This window comes from Schistocerca serialis, chromosome 9, assembly GCF_023864345.2.
Source record: "Schistocerca serialis cubense isolate TAMUIC-IGC-003099 chromosome 9, iqSchSeri2.2, whole genome shotgun sequence".
Lineage (NCBI taxonomy): Eukaryota > Metazoa > Arthropoda > Insecta > Orthoptera > Acrididae > Schistocerca > Schistocerca serialis.
This window is the reverse complement of record NC_064646.1, coordinates 124,232,716-124,252,111: the sequence shown is the minus strand read 5'-3', so window position 1 is coordinate 124,252,111 and position 19,396 is coordinate 124,232,716. Positions and strand designations below refer to the sequence as shown.

Below are 19,396 nucleotides of genomic sequence, written 5' to 3'. Positions count from 1 at the left end.
TCCCAGTCCTTGCCCTCTCTCCCCATATCCTGCCCTTTGGTGTACTGTCGACTCCGCCTCTTCCCCCCTTCCTTCCCCCCCTCCTCCATCGACCCTCACCTCTCTTTCTTCTCTCCCTCCTCTCTGACCTCCCCTCCCTTGGTAGGCCCTTCAAATTTTAATGCAGTTACTTCGTCGAATTTTGGTACTCGCCGTGTATGTAACATATGTGCTACGTCTTCATCGAGTGCCATTTTAGCTGTATTTGGATGTTACGTAAACGTGCCTCGTCAAACTACCTCTTTTTTGTACATTTTAACTCCAATTTTTTCCCTTCTCCTGTGTAAATTTCATCTTTTATCCCTGTGTTTTATGTATGTACTGTTCTCCTGTGATATTTTATGTAATCCCTTGGCTGAAGAGCGGAGAATTGTTTCACTGCCAGCCCAAGCCTACCCCCATGGGACAGGGGAATGAAAAATGACAATAAAGAGAAAAAAATCGCGAATGCTGCTTCGATAGATGCGACGTTAGGGTGCCTCCTCTTATTGGTAACTCTTTCGATTACGCTCCAAACATAGTAGTCAAGGGGGTTCAAATCCGGGCTACTCGAATGGCCAGAACTCATTTGAACAGAACGTGTCAACGTTATCCGAGAGCCAGTTTTGGATTAAATGGCTCGCATGAGGTTGTCTGCTATCCGACGAATTGTTCGCTCGCTGACATTCAATACTGACGCCAATTTCCTCAGCGATTGCCCCGGGTCCCCCAAAATCGGTGCCAGAGCCTTTTCGATGACTGCCGCAGTTCGTGACAGGCGTTTCCTCGAACGACGTTTCCTCGCCGGGTTAGGGGAACCTTCCCCAGACTTCTCTGAAGCATTACACTTGGCCAAAATACCATAAACAGTTGATTTCGGGTACCCGAAGAAACTAACTATTTCAGTGAGCGAACGCCCAGCGAGAAGACTTTCGAAATCGCGGTTCTTCGGTTGTACTCCGCAGTTGTCTGTATCATCTCGGCGATTTTGAGGTTCTGACTGTTTGCTAGATGTCTATGGCTTTCAAAAACACCAATCGCGACCTCCGGCGGAACTGCGATATGGGGGTAAATTCAAACTGAAATTTGTCTGGGTTTAAGCGCCGCATCCTGTGCAGCGAGAACGCAGGTAGCAACACTGATGTAACACGGGCGCCTTCATTTTCGAAGTGTGCGAACCGCCATATTAGACTCTTACTCGCTCCGTTCCTGGTCTCTAGTTTGATAGAAAGTAAGTGGGGTGCGACGTAAATCGCGAGACAGGGTAGATAGACTCTGGAGATGGCGTGTCCCAGCTGTCACATTTAAACAGAAAACTGAGCCACTGTGATGGCGGGTTGTACCGTCAACGAAGTGACAGAGGCTATTTCTAGGGTTAGTAAGGCAACAAGTAAACTGAAGTGTTAGTGCGTGTGAAACTGTCATGGTAGTGGCTGTTTGAAGGAGGTGCAAGGGTTGAGCGGCCGAAATGGCAGGAACCGAGGTAGCTGCGATTTATTTCACAGCTACTGCAAGCATAAAAGCAGAGTAGTTACAAAATACGCAAGAGTACTATATGAAAAAGAGACGAGGAAGGACGTGTAGACAATAACAAAAGATAAAGAGTCAACGTGTGATCTTTGAAAATGAACTGTCCCTCAGGTCTAAGGTATCACACCATATTTATTTCTGTACAACATAGTCATACTTACAATTCGTGTAGCACATGACAAGTCAATAAACATGGTAGAAAATTCCAAGTTTTTCAGTGTAATGAAATTAATCCTTCATTAATGCTCTTTCACAATTCGTAAGGAATAGCGATGTCTAGCCCTGCAACAATAGAAAAAGCGACCTTCGCTACTCAGAATCAAAGCTGTCAGTGCGTCAGGAAGTAGTTAGTATAGCAGCGCCTGTAAGGTAGTAATTCAGGTTTAAAACCCAACTTAAAATCATTTCTTCCAGGCAACTCCACTCTTATCCCACACACAAGCTTTTATTTAATAACTGGCACCGGTAGCCTGAAAAAACGACTAAGCTAAGTGTAGTTGTATGAACAGGACTGAAAGACGTTGGCTAATGTTATATTAAGCCCAGTATGCCATATAAGAAATTAAAATACCCAATATGTACCCGCCCACTGAAATTAATTAAGTATGCGTATCCTATAAACTGACACTTTCCACATAATTTCCTTAAAAATTGTTCAAATGATCTATGGAACACGTAACTAACGAATCAACCTTTTCCTTTTTTCTGGGTCATCAGTATTCTGACTGGTTTGATGCGGCCCGCCAAGAATTACTCTCCTGTGCTACCCTCTTCATTTCAGAGTAGCATTCGCAACCCACGTCCTCAATTATTTGGTGGCTGTATTCCAATCTCTGTCTTCCTCTACAGTTTTTGCCCTCTACAGCTCCCACTAGTACCATGGAAGTCATTCCCTGATGTCTTAACAGCAGATGTCCTACCATCCTGTCCCTTCTCTTTTTCAGTATTTTCCACGTATTCCTTTCCTCTCCGATTCTGCTCAGAACCTTCTCATTCCTTACCTTATCAGTTCACCTTCGCCTGTAGTACCACATCTCAGATGCTTCAGTTCTCTTCTGTTCCGGTTTTCCCACAGTCAGTGTTTCACTACCATACGACGCTATACGCCAGACGTACGGTCTTAAAATTTTTTTCCTGAAATTAAGGTCTATGGTTGACACTAGTAGACTTCTCTTGGCCAGGATTGCCCTTTTGTCCATTCCTAGTCAGTTTTTGATGTCCTCCTTGCTCGGTCCGTCATTCGTTACTTTACTGCCTACGTAGCAGAATTCCTGATAAGTTTCTCGCTGTTCTCATTTCTGCTGCATCTCATTACTTTCGTCTTTCTTCGATTTACTCTCAGCCCATAATCTGTACTCATTAGATTGTTCATTCCGTTCAGCAGATCATTTAATTCTTCTTCACTTTCACTCACGATAGCAATGTCATCGGCGAATCGTATAATTGATATCCTTTCACCTTGAATTTTAATTCCACTACTGAACCTTTCTTTTATTTCCATAATTGCTTTTTCGATGTACATATTAAACAGTAGGGGGGGAAAGACTACATTCCTGTCTTACACCCTTTTAATCCGAGTACCTCATTCTTGGTCGTCCACTCTTATTATTCCCTCCTTGCTCTTGTACATATTGTATATTTACCGTGTCTCCCTATAGCTTACCCCTATTTTACTCAGAATTTCGAACTTCTTGCACCATTTTACATTATCGAAGCCTTTTTCCAGGTCGATAAATCCTATGAAATTGTCTTGATTATTTTTTTAGTTTTGCTTCCATTATGAACCGAAACGTCAGAATTGCCTCTCTTGTGCCTTTACCTTTTCTAAACCCGAACTGATCCTCATCTGGCACATCCTCAATTTTCCTTTCCATTCTTGTCAGCAACTCGGATGCATGAGCTGTTAAACTGATTGTGAGAAAATTCTCGCACTTGTCAGCTCTTGCAGTGTTAGGAATTGTGTGGATGATATTTTTCCGAAGTCAGATGGTATGTCGCCAGACTCATACATTCCACACACCAACGTGAATACTCGTTTTGTTACCACTTCCCCCAATGATTTTAGAAATTCTGATGAAATGTTATCTATCCCTTCTGGTTTATTTGACCCTAGGTCCTCCAAAGCTTCTTTAAATTCTGATTCTAATACTGTGTCCTCTACTTCTTCTAAATCGACTCCTGTTTCCTCTTCTATCACGTCATACAAATCTTCCCCCTAATAGAGGCTTTCAATGCATCCTTTCCACTTATTGCTCTCTCCTCTGGATTTAGCAGTGGAATTCCCGTTGCACTCTTAATGTTACCACGCTTACTGTAAATGTCACCTAAGGTTGCTGAGTCTGTCCTTCCGACAATCATTTCTTTTTCGATTTCTTCACATTTTCCATGCAGCCATTTCATCTTAGCTTCCCTGCATTTCCTATTTATTTCATTCCTCAGCGCCTTGTATTTCTGTATTCCTGAGTTTCCCGGAACGTTTTTGTACTTTCATCGATCAAATGAAGTATTTCTTCCGTCACCCATGGTTTCTTCGCAGTTACCTTCTTTGTGCCTATGTTTTTCTTTCCAACTTCTGTGATGGCCCTTTTTATAGATGACCATTCCTCTTCAACTGTACTGCTCACTGAGCTATTCCTTATTATTGCTGTATCTATAGCGTCAGAGAACTTCAAGCGTATCTTGTCATTCCTTAGTACTTCCGTATACCACTTCTTTGCGTATTGATTCTTCCTGACTAATCTCTTAAACTTCAGCCTACTTTTCATCTCCACTATATTGTGATCTGAGTCTATATCTGCTCCTGGGTACTCCTTACAATCCAGTATCTGATTTCGGAATCTTTGTCTGACCATGATGTAATTTAACTGAAATCTTCCCGCATCACCCGGCCTTTTCCAAGTATATCTCCTCTTGTGGCTCTTGAACAGAGTATTAACTAGCTGAAACTTGTTACAGAACTCAATTAGTATTTCTCCTCTCTCATTCCCTCTCCCAAGCCCATATTCTCCTGCAACCTTTTCTTTTACTCCTTTCCCTACAACTACATTTCAGTCCCCCTTTACATACTGTATTACCCTTTCAATATCCTCATATCCTTTACATACTGTATTACCCTTTCAATATCCTCATATACTTTCTCTGTCTCTTCATCTTCAGCTTGCGACGTCGGCGTATATACCTGAACTATCGTTGTTGGTGTTGGTTCTGATGAGAACAACGCTATCACTGAACTGTTCACAGTAACACACTCTCTGCCCTACGAGCTACCTTCCTGTTCATAATGAATCCTACGCCCGTTATACCATTTTCTGTTGCTGTAGATACTACCCTATACTCATCTGACCAGAAATCCTTGTCTTCTTTCCATTTCACTTTATTGACCCCTACTGTATCTAGACTGAGCCTTTGAATTTCCCTTTTCAGATTTTCTAGTTTCCCTACTATGTTCAAGCTTTCGACATTCCACGCCCCAATTCGCAGAACGTTATCCTTTCGTTGATTATTCAATCTTTTTCTGATGGCCACGTCGCTCTTGTCAGTCCTCTCACGGAGATCCGAATGGGGAACCATTCCGGAATCTTTTGCCAATGGAGAGATCATCATGACACTTTTCAATTTTTACAGGCCACGTGTCCTGTGGATACGCGCTACGTGTCTTTAATGCAGTGGTTTCCCTTGCCTTCTGCATCCTCATGTCGTTGATCACTGCTGATTCTTCCGCCTTTAGGGGCAGTTCCCCACCCCTAGGATAAGAGAGTGCCCAGCACCTCTGTCCGCTCCTCCGCCTATATATATATATATATATATATATATATATATATATATATATATATATTTTTTTTTTTTTTTTTTTTGCAAAACCGGTGACAGAACAATGGTGACTTCTTATGCCGGAAGTCTTCGATCGCCAATGCTGATTATTAATCAAAATTTAAGTAGTGGCGGGATTGGAATCCTAGAGCGAAGCCGGTTTGATTACTAATCAAAGACGCTACCCCTACACGACGGGTCCCAAGACTACCACTCCCCAAACAATCGTCGTAGACGATCGGATGGATGTCCACTGACAGCGTTGAAGAGAGAGTGCCAGATTTTTTTGTTAACGAAATACAATTTGAATTATTATTTTTCTTGGATTTTAGGAGTAACGCTTTGATTGATTAAGCAAAAGAATACAGAAAAAAGCGAGTGTCTCAGCAGGACACACCTTAAAAGCCAGTGAAATTCCCGTCGAGACTGATGAAAAATACTTGCGGCTGCAATAAGTTTTAATGTTTTTATACTTTATAAGAGTCGAGGGGCATGAAAGGGAAGCAGCGGTTGGGAAGGGAGTGAGACAGGGTAGTAGCCAGTCCCCGATGTTATTCAATCTGTATATTGAGCAAGTAGTAAAGGAAACAAAAGAAAAATTCGGAGTAGGTATTAAAGTCCACGGAGAAGAAATAAAACGTTGAGATTCGCCGATGACATTGTAATTCTGGCAGAGACAGCAAAGGACTTGGAAGAGCAGTTGAACGGAATGGACAGTGTCTTGAAATGAGGATATAAGATGAACATCAACAAAAGCAAAACGAGGATAATGGAATGTAGTCGAATTAAGCCTGGTGATGCTGAGGGAATTAGATTAGGAAATGAGACACTTAAAGTAGTAAAGGAGTTTTGCTATTTGGGGAGCGAAATAACTGATGATGGTCGAAGTAGAGAGGATATAAAATGTAGACTGGCAATGGCAAGGAAAGCGTTTCTGAAGAAGAGAAATTTGTTAACATCGAGAATAGATTTAAGTGTCAGGAAGTCGTTTCTGAAAGTATTTGTATGGAGTGTAGCCATGTATGGAAGTGAAACATGGACGATAAATAGTTTGGACAAGAAGAGAATAAAAGCTTTCGAAATGTGGTGCTACAGAATAATTCTGAAGATTAGATGGGTAGATCACATAACTAATGAGGAGGTATTGAATAGAATTGGGGAGAAGAGGAGTTTTTGGCACAACTTGACAAGAAGAAGGGACCGGTTGGTAGGACATGTTCTGAGGCAGCAAGCGATCACAAATTTAGCATTGGAGGGCAGCGTGGAGGGTAAAAATCGTAGAGGGAGACCAAGAGATGAATACACTAAGCAGATTCAGAAGGATGTAGGTTGCAGTAAGTACTGGGAGATGAAGAAGCTTGCACAGGATAGAGTAGCATGGAGAGCTGCATCAAACCAGTCTCAGGACTGAAGACAACAACAACATACTTTAAAAGCGCGTGCGCACGGGCTGTAAGATACACTAAAGATGTCCTTGGAAAACCCAATGGAAATTTACTGTAAAATGTCAGAGGAATCAGCGCTTGGTTTGACGTACATATATACCAAGTTTTTGTAGTTGCAGTAGCCGTAGTAGCAGCAAGATATTTTTGCGATTTTTGCCAAAGACAGTTTGATAGCTTTTTAGGGGTTGCGATTACATTGAGGAAGCGTGAGTGGGCTAGACCAGGTAGGACCTGTGATAGCCAACAGAGCATGGTACATGTGTGACATTTCAGTCGCTTCTAAGAGCGACAGTTTTCGTGCAGTAGTCTGCGTGCGCTCGTGAATTTAGAAAAAAATTTCTACAGCAGATTTTGCTGGCTCTAGCTACATCGTGTTGTTAAAGACTTAATAAGCCCTTCAATAAGTTCGACAATTTTTCGCAGTGTGCTTAATATTACTCCATGGTACAATAAGAGTAATCAGAACTTTAAATTAATTTTCAAAGAATCGGGGCGATAACTCGAGCACTGAATCCTAGGAAAGACTATCAGCTGTTACTCCCAACGTTTGAAATGAGAGATTTATTTAGTAAACTAATCCCATGCTGCGTCGAGAACGATGGTTTCCAGAGACTATCAGGGCAGTAATCACGCGATACGACGATTGTGTGACCAACCCTGTAGATACGAACGACGTCAACGAACTGTAAAGCCGTTCACATGCTCTTTTATGTAGCCCAAGCATGCATTGTATCTCAACACATATTAAACGGTCGCACCTTGAGTATAATGCCCAATAAAGCAGCTTGTCAATTTCCTACAAAGAATTTCAAAAGTGTTTCCGCAGTTATGTTTCGTACGACACACAAAACATGGTAATTCGTGCGTAGCATACACAGGGTCGCTTAATTTCAGTCTACAGTGTTGACTGTACTCTCTCCGCTAACTTTACAATCCATTTAGTGAAACTGTCCCCATAATTTTAATACATTCCTAGTAGTTTACGGCCATGGCTTTATTCTGTTCTATGACCTCCAGCACTCTGTATACCAGTCTTTCATCACGTTACACTATTTTATAGGAAAACCAACATATCCTAAGATGTAACTTTCTGATTTTATATAGTATTGCAATGGGTTCCTTAAAATATAAATCACTGGTTTTATATTATCCGAAACCGTTAAACAGACATTACCATGTAATGTTCACATTTCTTGGTATTTTTCGATATGGTAATGTCTGGGTGAAAATATACCTTAAATTTCACTACCCACGGGTTCAGTAGTTTCATATGATATATGGTGTCTGGAGGCACTGACAGTAAAGTAATGTAGTTTTAGCAGAGCGAAAAATATTTTACAGTTTGTTGATCAGTTCACACAAGGAGCAGATGACACGCACAGAACGTTCTGCTGCTTCTCGGTTTCATAGTAAGGCTGGGGCCAGCTTCCATACATAGAATTCACTTTCGTTTGATATTATAGATAATTTGCGTGTAAACAGATTACTTCTGTCTTCTCTATATTCCTAAACGGCTGACATCAGGTATGGTGCCAGACATGGGTTACCTATCTAAAGAACTGTTGGGGCAAGAAGCTGCTATCTTGAATAACATTAGCACAATGGCAAAGAAAATTGAGGATCTGATAGATGACGATCATTTTAGCTTTAGGAAAGGTAAAGGCATCAGAAAGGCAGTGCTGACGTTGCGGTTGAAAATGGAAGCAAAACTGAAGAAAAATCAAGACAGTCATACGACTTGTCGACCTAGAAAAAGCGTTCGACTATATAAAATGGTGCAAGATGTTCCAAATTCTGAGAAAAATTTGGGTAAGCTATAGGGAAAGACGGGAAATATGTAGTATGTACAAGAACCGAAAGGAAACAATGAGACTGGAAGACCAAGAACGAAGTGTTGCCGACCGTTGTAGCCGAGCGGTTCTAGGCGCTTCAGTCTGGAACCGCGTGACCGCTACGGTCGCAGGTTCGAATCCTGCCTCGGGCATGGATGTGTGTGATGTCCTTAGGTTAGTTAGGTTTAAGTAGTTCTAAGTTCTAGGGGACTGATGACCTCAGATGTTAAGTCCCATAGTGCTCAGAACCATTTGAACGAAGTGTTCGGATCAAAAATGGTGTGAGACGGTGATGTATTCTTTCCCCCCTACGTTCATTCTATACAGAGATTTTGTCTTTCGCCCGTACTCTTCAATCTACATATCAATGAGGCAATAACATATATAAAAGAAAAGTTCAAGAGTGGAATTAAAATTGAAGACGAAAGGATATCACTATAAGATTCGCTGATGACATTGCTAACTTTAATGAAAATAAAGAAGAATTACAGAAGTGTTGAATGAAATGAACAATCTAATGAGTACAGAATGTGGACTGAGAGTAAACCGAAGAAGGAAGAAAGTAATGAGAAGTAGCAGAAATCAGAACAGCGAGAAACTTAACATGAGAATTGGTGTTTATGAAGTAGACGAAGTCAAGGAATTATGCGACGTAGACGGCAAAATAATCCATGATGGACGGAGCACAGGGCATCAAAAGCAGACTAGCATTGGCAAAGAGGGCATTCCTGGCTAAGAGAAGTCCGCTAGTCTAGTATCACACATTGGTCTTAGAGGAAAAAATTTCGGAGAATGTACATTTGTAATACAGCATTGTATGGTAGTGAAACATGGACTGTGGGAAAACCGGAACAGAAGAGAATGGAAGCATTTGAGATGTGATGCTTCAGAAGAATGTTGAAAATTAGGTGAACTCATCAAGCAAGAAATGACTGGGTTCTCCGCAGAATCGGCAAGAAAAGGAATACATAGAAAACACTGAGAAGAAGAAGGGACAAGATGATAGGACAACAGACGATACTATGTGGAATTTCAAGAGCAAAGAAGATTTCAGGGAATAACTGCCATGGTACTAGTGGTAGCTTCAAATGGTTCAAATGGCTCTGAGCACTATGGGACTTAACATCTGTGGTCATCAGTCCCCTAGAACTTAGAACTACTTAAACCAAACTAACCTAAGGACATCACACACATCCATGCCCGAGGCAGGATTCGAACCCGCGACCGTAGCAGTCGCCCGGTTCCCGACTGAGCGCCTAGAACCGCTAGACCACCGCAGCCGGCTAGTGGTAGCTGTACGGGGTAAAAACTGTAGAGGAAGGCAGCGATTGTAATTCATGCAGCGAATAATTGAGGAAGTAAGTTGCAAGTGCTATTGTGAGATGAAAAGGTTAGCTCAGGAGAGGAATTTGTGGCATTAGACTAGTTCTAAGACAGCCAAAGAAACAGGGGGTAGGGGGAAAAACGTTTGATTTCAGTATGTCATACTGTTATTGACAAGGTTTAAAATGCTGTCGTAATCTGTTCAATACGAGCTACAATCCTGCGTTTAAGGTTTAACGCAGTAAGTCACGTATTAACTGTGTATATACATCTTCAGGCAGCGTTCGTTACTCATTGCGCGCTGATTACCCAGACTACATGCATCCAGCGTTTGAGAATGAGAGCACTTAGCGACTGCGAACAAACTTTATATACAATTTAAAACTGTTTCTAAGCTTTTTCTCGCTATCACACAATACAAAATGTTGTAAGAAAAAAGGTTTAGTACATTTTTGCTGTTCATACAGTAAAACTGCCTCATCAGGTATGTCGTTTCTATTTTTTACTTGTTTACTACTAACTCTATTCACAACGTTTTACATGCTGTATCGACATATACGAGGTGTGGCTACAGAATGAGTGGACTGATGGTGTCACAGACTAAGTACGCATGCGATAAAGGTGAGCGACCAATAGCTGTGGAGCATGATGCCTTCTTAGTGAAATGCGGCATCTCTGGCGTCTGTAGACAAATTAGTGTATAAGAGCTACTATTTTCTTTTGGAAAAACGATAAGTGTAATAACAGAGCAACGAACTGACGTGAAGTTTCAAATGAAACGTGGACAAATTGCTACTGAAACCTATCTCTTACTAAAAGAAGTGTACGGCGAAGATTGTTTAAAATGTACAGGAGTAGTTGAATGGTTCAAGAACTTCTAAGATGACCGAGAAGACACTGAGGACGACTCACGCTCTTCAGCACCAAAAACAAATCAAAATATCGAACAAGTAGGTAACCTGGTTCTACCTGACCGTCGGTTGAGTTTTCGATCGACTACTGAAACTGTAGGAATTAACGAAGAATATGTAAGGGAATTTGTATATGGCCAATTTAACACGAGAAAAGTGTGTGTGAAACTGGTGACAAAAATTCTCACGCTCGAACAAAAAAAAGCTCGTGAAAGTATTTGTACTGACATTTTGAATACCACTGAAAATGCCCACGTGATAACATGTGACGAATCAAGGTTTTCATTTATGATATACATACTAAGCGCCAGTCTATGCTCTGGAAGGACCCAACTTCATCGAGATCGAAAGTAGCGCGAATGACCAAATCGAGATTCAAAGCGATGATGATCGTTTTTATGTTTCGATATTCTTAGAACTATGTGTCTTCACTAGGTTCCTGAAAGTGAAACTACTAATCAACATTAGTATCCTACAGAACATAGGGTCCATAGCTAAGGAATGGCTCTTACACCTCTTATAATTTCTGCTGGTCTAACAAGACGGTATCTACGCTATGGTTGAAGGCCAAGGTAGTAGCCATCCCAAAGCCAGGTAAATCAGGAGATGATGCCAGGACCTATCTTGCAATATCGCTGCTGTGTTGCCCTTTCAAACAATATGAACGTGTTATCTGGAATAAAATAGGACCACAACTAGAAAGCCAAATCATTCCACAACAAGCACGATTCAGACCCGGTAAATCTTGCACTGGCCAGGTCCTCTGCCTAATACAATACATAGAGGACGGTTTTAAGAAAGGACAAAAAACTGGTGTGATGTTTTTCGAAACCGAGCGGTTCTAGGCGCTACACTCTGGAACCGCGCGGCCGCTACGGTCGCAGGTTCGAATCCTGCCTCGGGCATGGATGTGTGTGATGTCCTTAGGTTAGTTAGGTTTCAGTAGTTCTAAGTTCTAGGGGACTGATGACTTCATAAGTTAAGTCCCATAGTGCTCAGAGCCATTTGAACCATTTGAACAACACAAGGTGACAATAATTACAGACGTGAAAGAACGGTGATGATCCGTTTCTTAACAAGATTTTAATGTGTGATATAACTTGGGTTCACCATTTTTGTTTTTCGACTTATCAGCGGCATACGACACAATAAACCACAAAATCCTCCTAGGAAAAATTTTCAAAATGACGGGAAACTACCATCTTACTGAAATTGTGAGATCACTGATCTCCAACAGAAGATACTATGTGGAATTTCAAAGAGCAATGAAGTCGCTGGAGGAACCAGAAGAATGGGATCCCATGAGGTAGTGTTTTGTCCCCTCTACTTTTCAATCTGTATACAAATGACCAACCAGTTGGACCAACGACAAGAAGTTTTATCTATGCTGATGACGTAGCCATTGCCTGCCAATCCAGATCAATCAAACAGACTTAGAGAAACCTAACAGGTGCCTTAGAAGTACTAACTGAATATTACAACGGGAACCAGCTTCGTCCGAATACAGCAAAGACGCAGACTTGTTTATGTCATCTGAACAATAAGAAAGCAAACAGGGAATTACAATTGGAATGGACCTCAGTTAAACTTAAACACAGCCCAAACTCAGTTTATCTTGGAGTCACGTTAGATCGAACATCGTGTTACAAGAAACATGTAGAAAAAACTAGAGCGAAAATCAACACACGGAACGTATAAACCGCAAACTTACCAACTCACACTGGGGAACAAATTCTGAAATTCTCTGTGCAACATCCCTGGTACTGCGCTTTGCTCCATCTGAATATGCATGTCCCGTATGGAGAAGATCGACACATGCCCAGAGGCTAGATGCGGCACTGAATGACTCATGTTGATTAATTACGGGATGCCTGAAGCCTACAAATCGTGGTTTCCTTTATACGTGTTCTGGAATAGCCCCCCCTTCCCACAGATCAGACGGCAAACGTTGGAGATGGCCGAACGAAGCAGGCAGTGCGAAGATAGTAGACATCCCCTATACGCACATCAGCCAGCGGTGGCAAGACTTAAATCTAGAAAACATTTCATAAAAGTTGAACGTCCACTAAACGAAAGGCAGTCTATAACCAGAGAATCACTGTGGGAACAGAAATAGGATAAAGGCAACCTGAAAATATAGAACATTAATAAGAAAACTTCCTACTGGATCACAATTGGAATGGAGAGTCTGGAAGAGCTTAAATAGACATAGGTGTCTGATAGGAAGATCAAAGGATAACCTGTTCAAGTGGGGATACGTTAAAGAAGAGCCCTGCCAATGTGGAGCAAAATAAACGATGACACACCTGTTGACCTGTCCATCCTTGCTGGCCCTTTGCGCTTTCCAAAACCTGTGGTTGGCCAACGACGCTGCAGAGTAAAGTGCCGAAAACTGGAGAGAGATATGAGCTTTGCTGTAGGCAATAATGACGACTTACGATATGTGAAGATCATTATGTATATATAAATTTATAACTATTATTTAGTTGTATTTGTAACCTAGTAGATATAGTCTAATAGTTAATTAAAGATGTAGCTCAGACACGATTAAATAAATAAATAAAAACATTAGTATCTTGAGGTTCTTGCTCAACTCAGTGAAAAAATAAGAGACAAATAATACAAATTGTGTCATGGCTTCTGCATCAAGACAACGCACTGGCTCATACCGCATTGTCTGTTAAACGGTGTCTAGCGAAGCACAGAAACCCACTGTTAGGTCACCCACCTTATTGGCCTGATCTAGTACCATAAAATATCGTTCTTGCAGAACACAACTAGCTCTTTATACTCACGAAGTAATGAGTGCAACCGACAGGGGATGTCAAGTTGACTGCATATTTTTAGATTTTCAGAAGGCTTTCGACACCGTTCCTCACAAGCGTCTTCTAACCAAACTGTGTGCCTATGGAATGTCGCCTCAGTTGTGCGACGGGATTCGTGATTTCCTGTCAGAAAGGTCACAGTTCGTAGTAATAGATGGAAAGTCATCGAGTAAAACAGAAGTAATATCCGGAGTTCCCCAAGGAAGTGTTATAGGCCCTCTATTGTTCCTGATCTATATTAACGATGTAGGAGACAATCTGAGTGGCCCTCTTAGATTATTTGCAGATGATGCTGTCATTGGCCGTCTTGCAAAGACATCAGATTACCAAAATGAATTGCAAAATGATTTAGATGAGATTATCTGTGTGGTGCGAAAAGTGGCAATTGACCCTGAATAAAGGGAAGTGTGAAGTTATTCACGTGAGTACTAAAAGAAATCGGCTAAATTTCGATTACGCGATAAGTCACACAAATATGAAGGCTCCAAATTCAATTAAATACTTAGGAATTACAATTTCAAATAACCTGAGGTTGAACGATCACATAGATAATGTTGTGGGTAGAGCAAACTAAAGACTGCGATTCATTGGCAGAACACTTAGAAGATGCAACAGGTCTACTAAAGAGACTGCTTACACTACGTTTGTCCGCCCTATTCTGGAATATTGCTGTGGAGTGTGGGATCCGCATGAGGTGAGACTGACGGGTGACATCGAAAAAGTACAAAGAAGGCTCGTTTTGTATTATCACGAAATAGGGGAGATAGTGCCACAGATATCAGACGTGAATTGGAGTGGCAATCATTAAAACAAAGACGTTTTTCGCTGCGACGGGATCTTCTCATGAAATTTCAATCACCAGCTTTCTCCTCCGATTGCGACAACATTCTGTTGGCACCCACCTACATAGGGATAAGTGATCATCACAATAAAATAAGAGAAATCATGGCTCGCACAGAAAAATTTAAGTGCTCGTTTTTCCCGCGCGCCGTTCGAGAGTGGAACAGTATAGAGACAGCTTGAAGGTGATTCATTGAACCCTCTGCCAGGCACTTAATTGTCAATAGCAGAGTAATCACGTAGATGTAGATGTAGATGTGACTTTTGCCTATTTCCCAGGGACAAATCCCCATTAAAAGGAACAATATTTCAGTCATTTCAAGCAATGAAAGGAAAAGCCGCATGCGTCATCACGCAGCTCGCAGAGGAATACTTCCAGCACTGTTTCCGTCAATAGAAAATTCACGTGGACCGTTCTAATGATAGAGGACGAGAGTATATTGAAGGCGACAATAACTAAATATGTATGTTTTTGAAATAAAATGTTTTACAGCTACAGTGCCGTTATTTTATAGCCATACCTCGTACCACTGAATGTATCTGCAAAATAAAATTATTGTACGACACATGGTGTGGGGTATGTGACGTTTTGTACATGGGAGTTCGATTCTCTAAAGAATTGTGGACGAAGCTTTATTGGGTATTATGTAAACTCTATGTTACTAAAAGCTAGAAAATTTGTTACGGTGCCATTTACTGCATACGTTTTTCCTGTGAATTTTCAGCACACAAGAACCTGAAGGTGTTCATAACTCACGGCGGTTTGCTGAGCACATTTGAAGCTGTGTATCATGGCGTTCCCGTGGTTGGGGTGCCGGTGTTTGGCGACCAGGAGCTGAACATGATCAGGGCGGAGGAGAAAGGCTACGCGCTGAGGCTCCAGTTCAGCAACCTCACGGCGGAATCCTTCTTCTGGGCCATCACAGAAGTGCTCCACAACCCCAGGTAAAAGAACGTCCCACTTTGTATCCGACACAGTTATTGAGGGAAACAGTATAGTGCTGGAGTGCCTTTGCTGGCAGGCTTTTGGAGAGTGACTACAAACCCCATTCGGTCATAATGGTTCATACACGGCTTTCCCAAAAAGCTTCACGTAGAGCAGAGTTTATTTAACAAACTGCAGTGGCTGACAGTTCGCGATTTTTCTCAAAACACAACTTTTATTTATGTATGTTTACAAGGCTGATGACTGAACAACAAAAGAAAAGTGACAATAAGGATGCCAGTAAAAGTTTCCTAATTGAGGCAAACAAGAAGTTCACTTCTAATTTTCCACAAAGGTTCGTGGTAACATACACACACTATTAAAAGTCCAATTCAGCGGTCGAAGTCCACGAGGTCGGCTGGTTCTAGCCCCTAAATAGCTGTCTCCAGCCAATCAGGTTTTGGCGTAGTGATACTTCCTGCAGGCCGTGGCTTGAGCTCCCCCAGCGGGAAGTAGTGCTCGGAATGTCTGTTTCCATTATCTTTTACGTAAATAGCCAGTGTTTACTATGGTGCTTTTGGTACTCCTTCGACTTAGACAACCCTGTCCCTGTGGTGTAATATGGGTTGCTGTCCCTCAGGGGCTACCTTTGCTCCAGCATAACACAAACCCATTGATTCCTAGCCTTTTTCGTTATTTACTCATGGCTTTGTTCTGTTTCCATTTAGTGTGCATTACATCTACAACTACAATCTGAAAACCACCTTTCGATGTACGGCGAAGATCACTTGGCCTACTATTGTCACTTCCCTCCTACCCTGTTCCAACTGGAATTGTGCACTGGAAAAAAGGTTGTTGGAAGCTTCCATGTGAGCTCGAAACACTTATTTTACTTCCACGTTATTTTCATGAGGTAATTGTAGGAGGATGCAATATGTCGATTGATTCGCGTTTAAGCTCTGGTTAGTGCTATTTTGTAAAGTCCCAGTGAAAGTCACTGAAGTTCTGATGAATCATCATATAGGAGAGTCACTGTTTATCGTTCATAATACAAATAACCCTGCCACTTCAGCCACCTTGAGCTGTAACGGTACTTCCTTAGTAACACCTTATTACCAGATTTTTTTACGTGTTACCAATCAAGATTCTTCCTTTCATCACCTTCCCACTACTTACTTGTCATCTACATTAATTTCATACTTCATATTATCTAATATTCAGCGTAACTCTGACGCCACTAGAGTCTTTAGTCCACTGACTACATGAAATCACACTTCCTTTCGAATCAAAAATTTTGCAGTGCCAACACAAATATACTCAACATATGGCCGTCTTACAGAGAACGTGCTGCCCGGTGGATACGATGTGCTTAAAAGTGTAACATGAGGTTGCTGAGGATTACGTGGATAGACTACGTAACTAATAAAGTTACTGTAATGCGGCGAATCGCCGAAATAAGGGAATTTATGGCTCAGTTAGATAAAAAAAGAAGTTTGGGCTTTATATTGTTCAAGTAAAATCTCTATTTTATTTCATATGAAACATCTTTAAATTTTCAGTAACTATTAATTAAAAGATTTTCTTTAATGGAGTAGGTATTATTATATTTTTGTCAAAAAGTCTGCTGCATGACTAGAGGACTTAGAATATGAGCACTACTTAACGCCACTATCTTTGTCACTCCACGTAGACTACAAACTCTTACGTGTCATTGTGAGCGTTACTTGCGTCGTTCATTTTACAGCTCTATGAAAAATTAACTTACATATGTTTCTAAATTCTAAAGTCGCAGCAGTACTATAATATGCTATTTAATGTCCAGGCGCATTTCGCCTTTTGATAGTAAATACATATCTCCTGTGAATTTCTCTGAAATTATAATTTTTTACATGTAATACAGATTCGAAATAGTTAACTCCATATTTTTCACGTAAATATTTCTTAATTACTTGTCTGTCCATCAACGTCAGTGTTTCAAATCATGTGGTCAGAATTCAATCCGATCTTCACGTCATTTATGGAAGTTCAACACATACTCAAGTCGAAACTTTTTGCCTTCATATTCTCACGCTTTGTTTCTCTGTAACTAAATGTCAAACATGTGACCGCTAATCTGGCAATAGCTTCTCCTCTTTAATCGCCAAAGTCCTCATACTATAAATCTTATATTGTTGCCAGATTACACAGTGAAGTGTTTCACATTACTTTTTGGTTAGTGTAAAAAAATGTGCTAATATAAAATGAAGATTTCTGCCGGAATATATGCCAAATTACCGTAAGTTAAATGAAAGTATGACTCTCATCCTGCAGACATAGGAGCGAAACACAGATTTTGGCGTAGTAGACATGTTACTGGAATATTTATGTAAAAATTATGTGATTCTAGAAAACTCCACTGCCTTCATTATAAAACGCTGAAACATATTAAATGTTATACTGCAGTAAGAGAAAGGCGTTTGAATATTTATGCTCTTACTGTGGAACACAGCAACGCCAAAAAACTTGTTGACGTACCATTTACATCCACATGTAGAATTGTAAATATACTGTGGTATTTCTCTCAGGTTTGCAGTCGGATCTTAAAATGTTGTTTACACAATATTTTGACGGTCCATTTGGACGTCATCTTCACGTGACACATCGCAGTTGCTGAGTCACTTCGAACTGTTGATACTCTGCTTCCAGCAACCCCCATTTAAGCCAGCAGACAACTGTTGATCTTCATCGGTGGTGGTACTGCCAGGGTTTTTACCAGTGGGGGTAGCTCTCCGCTGGTCTGTAGAGGGTGTTTGAATATTATGAGTACAAACAAAAGGCGATGAATAAACGACAATGAAATCTGTTGTATATACAAAACAGAGGATATGTATGAGTGTATGTCTGGGATCTCCTCTGAAACCCCTGGATCGATTTCAACGAAATTTGGTAGGCCTCATAAGTATTACCACTGTCGGGTTTATAACCTCCCAACTCAAACAGAAGTGAAGACAGGGCAAATAAGTGTTTTTCCAGCCCCTGTCAAGTAGACAGTCCTGCACAGCTGGCATGTTGCGTTGAGACAGTATCAGCCTGCCAAATCAACGTGCTCTGCAGGGCAATCTACATGTCGTGGTTTCCCAGGTTTCGACATGTAGGCCTCCATGTGTAACAGACACTGTATGTTGTGTTGTAACAGTAGGACCTGCTTTACAGACCTGATTTGCATGGTAGTCTGTTTGTCAGGGAAAAATAAATGATTTTTTGAGCCCCTGATGTAGACTTCCGTCCATGACAGACGTGTTAGAGTAGTATTGGCTTGCTTATTGAGCTGTACTACATAGGGGCTGCAAGTGCCGATGAGTGCGGCTGAGGACATGTTGATATGAGGGGATGGACAGTGCAGAGGAGAGGAGGGAGAGATGCATGAGGCAGGTGTAAGGTGTAGACGGGTAGTGGACAGGTAGAGTAGGAAGAGAGGGAGATTGAGATAGTGAAAACAGAGGTGGATATAGTCAAAGGAGGAGGGAGGAATATATGGAAGAGGCAGAGAAAGAAAGAGAGAGAGAGAGGATGAGGTAGACAGGTGAAGATGGTAGAATGAGGTGGCAGACAGAGGAAGGAGAGACCCCTCATCTGATTTTCTCGTGCTGGATGCCTGTGTGATGGTTAATAGCGTTTCGATAAAATGAGTGTCGGTTGTGGATCGTCAATATCATGGCCTCCACAGGTCCTCCGACTCTTACTTATTGGCTGTTTTCATTGGGCGATATTAAAAAGCTTTGGGGTTTTCCAGGCCCTTCGAGAGCTTCGATTAACTCTTGGAATTCATTGTGAGAGGCTGTCAGTGCGTTTTCAAAGCACCCGAGCTTTTTGAATGTGTGCAGAAGTCGATTAGGAGATGTCCTGACGCATGCCTCGACGTGATGGGTGGGCATGAGGATAAACACATTACAAAAGA

At 41.4% G+C, this 19,396-nt stretch overlaps 1 protein-coding gene across 1 annotated transcript in view; it reads left to right on the top strand.

The window, feature by feature from the left end:
* LOC126419056 (UDP-glycosyltransferase UGT5-like) overlaps positions 1 to 19,396 on the top strand; it is a 158,491-nt gene that overhangs the window by 130,461 nt on the left and 8,634 nt on the right. Inside the window, exon 5 of the mRNA XM_050086131.1 lies at positions 15,260 to 15,479. Within this exon, the coding sequence (XP_049942088.1) occupies positions 15,260 to 15,479 (220 nt within the window). The remainder of the gene's footprint in view (positions 1 to 15,259; positions 15,480 to 19,396) is intronic.